Source organism: Perissodus microlepis, chromosome 22, assembly GCF_051167445.1.
Source record: "Perissodus microlepis isolate ML-2025 ecotype Zambia chromosome 22, ASM5116744v1, whole genome shotgun sequence".
NCBI lineage: Eukaryota > Metazoa > Chordata > Actinopteri > Cichliformes > Cichlidae > Perissodus > Perissodus microlepis.
The window spans coordinates 14,912,393-14,915,456 of record NC_140481.1 but is presented as its reverse complement, the minus strand read 5'-3'; the positions used below and the strand labels follow the sequence as shown (position 1 = coordinate 14,915,456).

General features: G+C 44.3%; 1 protein-coding gene across 1 annotated transcript; it reads left to right on the top strand.

The window, feature by feature from the left end:
- Positions 1 to 615: 615 nt before the first annotated feature.
- Positions 616 to 2,473, top strand: twist1a (twist family bHLH transcription factor 1a). Its single transcript, XM_084920041.1, has 2 exons — positions 616 to 1,536; positions 1,993 to 2,473. The coding sequence occupies exon 1, from the start codon at positions 961 to 963 to the stop codon at positions 1,507 to 1,509; it is 549 nt and encodes a 182-aa protein (XP_084776167.1). The 5' UTR covers positions 616 to 960; the 3' UTR covers positions 1,510 to 1,536; positions 1,993 to 2,473.
- The last annotated feature ends 591 nt before the right edge of the window (positions 2,474 to 3,064 follow it).

The following is a 3,064-nucleotide window of genomic DNA, read 5'->3' as shown; positions in this document are numbered from 1 at the left end:
CTCCTGCTGTGACAGCCTCATGTGTTTTTCAGTGGGCCTGATCGCTGCTCCCTTCTCAAACGCCTGCACAGAAACACTTTAATGTTTAAAACTAGAGGAAGAGTTCTGTTCTGTGTCATTGGCTTTGAATTATTTTCAGCAAGAGGGGGAAAGCATGAAATTTCCACACACGATGACACAGCGGTAAAACTGCTGGGCGATTTCCATTTGTAAGTTTTATTGTCAGTGACGCAAACAGTGGATAAAGTCTGTGCAGCAAATTTGGAAAAACAACAAAACCTGCTATTCATACTTTAAAAAAAACCGAGCCTGCACTAAATAATAAATAACACAGGAAAACAACAACAACAGGTCTTTATTTAACACTGAGCAAAAAAAGAGCCTGGACATTTAATGAGGTCTGCTCTAATTCAATGTAATAATAATAATAATAATAATAATAATAATAATAATAATAATAATAATAATAATAATAATGTGTGTGTGTGTGGGGGGGGGGGCATTGTGCTTTTGGGGAAGAAATAATTTGGGGTGGAGCAGAGACAAATAATTTATCTCTAAGACAGGTCTTACAAGTGCTTGCACAATGATCCAATAGCAAACACTGCCCCCTACATCCTTCCAGTCTCGAATAAAAAACACTCCATCTCTTAATTCCTAATATTATAGCAAGAACTCTCTTTTTCTGCGGTATTACGTTACAGCCCTCCCCACCCAATCACAGCAAGCCCCAAAATCCTCCTGCCTGCTCCCCGTTATAAGAGCTCGGGTCGTCCCAGTCTGGCAGACACCTCTCCAATTCTGTGGCGCACGAGATTTACCGTAATACCAACTCACACACAAGCGCGGGCCACGCTCCTGTTACCTCTCGTGTTTGTTGATGTTGTGACCGCTTCAGTGGATTTGAGTCAGGGATTCGTGACTCTCTGACAGGACACAGAAAACCTTTCTGAAAAGACAATGCGGGAAGACGACTCCTCCCCAATGGATAGCGCTGGCAACAGTGAGGAGGAGACCGACCGACAGCTGCCGCGGAGAGGCGCGAGGAAGAGGCGGACGGCGCGGAGGAGCACGGACGAAGAGGAGGAAGCGGACGTGGACAGCCCCGGTCCGGTGAAAAAGAAATGCAGGAAGAGCGGAGACGGAGGAGGAGGCAGCACCGGGAGCGGCGGCAGCGAGGCCAGCAGTAGCCCCGCGCGCTCATTCGACGACCTGCAGACGCAGCGAGTGATGGCCAACATCCGCGAGCGCCAAAGGACGCAGTCCCTCAACGAGGCATTCACGTCGTTACGTAAGATCATTCCCACCCTGCCGTCGGACAAACTCAGCAAGATCCAGACCCTGAAGCTGGCAGCGCGGTACATCGACTTCCTTTGCCAAGTTCTACAAAGCGACGAGCTGGACGCGCGAGGGACCAGCTGCAACTACGTGGCGCACGAGCGCCTGAGCTATGCGTTCTCAGTCTGGAGGATGGGGGGCGCGTGGTCCTTGTCGACTACGTCCCACTAGCAGGGCTGCTCTTGGTGGCACAGTACGGTAGGTTGAGCTCCTTTCACTTTTCATCCAGCAGGAACTTGAGCCGTGCCAAAATGTTCCGGTTATGCGCATTTTACGCACAGGCCCAAGATAAACAAACTAATACAGTCATGTATAATCCTCCAGTAGGTCGCTGTAGTTTTTCTGTCTCACTCTTTTAAACTTCCTCTAATATTAATTAGGGTTGATTAATTTCATTATGAAAGAGATGTCAACTACAACTTTATGCGCCAACAGACCAGAGTTATCGCTGTAAACATGGCATTCTCATATCATCTTATAGCTACAAAGAAATAGACATAGCATTTCTTCCACGAAATCCAAGCTTCATGTTTATTTTCTTCACCTAAGTCCACAACCAGGTTTTGTCATTTACATACATGGCCAACACGCACCAACATATATGTCATTCATTTCTTGTTTTCACTTGTTTTAACCAGAGTATTTCTTTCACAGATTACTCAGACTGAGGAACCAGTGGATCAGACAGACTAAAATAGGCCAAACACACCTGGGCCCCAGTCTCGGCTGCTGTGCTTCAGGCCTCAGAGGAAAGCAGCTTTTTTCATATTTCCCTTTGCACAGACTGAAATGTTTGCAAGGGAGCACTTAGGACAGACAGGACGGATATGAAGAAAGAAAGACCACTGCGACTATGAATGTTGTAAAGAAAAAAAAAACTGACAAACGGCTCCGTTTTGAAACAGGAGAGAAAGATGACAGACCATTCCACATTCCCTGTGACACCGCATCACAGAAAATGAAGTATTTTGTATTTATTTTTCTACACAGGTCTGAAACGTCTTCCTCCCCCTATTTCAAATAAAGGTTATTTATTTTTGCAGTATCGCAGAATTCCAAATGGATCTAGAGTCTTTGCATTTTGAGTGTTGTAAATATTTGGTAATATCTTAAATAAAATTATGAAAGTATCGTACATTCTTCTGGTCTGGATATTCCTTAAAGGTCTAACTAGAGGCTGCGTCAAAGAAATTTCATGCCCATCAGCTGAATTTAGAAGCCTCTGTTTTTACACAGAAGTACAAATGCCACTTTTTTAAAGAAATGTTTTTTATTTATTTATTTTTTTGTTAGGGAAACATATTCATTTTTCATGGTCTTTGTACTTTGAGTCTTTGTAGAGAGCTTATTTTCTTGCTTGATGTTGAATCCTCATGTAACCAAACTACGGTGGAGCGGGGCAAAAGAAAACATCTCATTCCAGTGGCTTATTTCGTAGTGATTTCTTGAGCTTGGGGATCTGGGAAAGCCATAATTAGCCAATGGTCTGTTTGAACAAGGTGAATCTGGAGCTGTGGGAGGCATGCATGATATTCCCAGATGTCCACTGAGCTGCAGGTCAGCATGGGAGTCTCCTGCAGGTGCTGCAGCAGTTATACCCAGAGAGGCTTGACAGATTGATGGGGTGGAGAGAAGTGAAAATGCAAACAGAATAGGCTGGATGGAATTTACAAATACCAACAAGTTATAGTCCACATAAAACACATTGGATTATCAGAGTATTTCT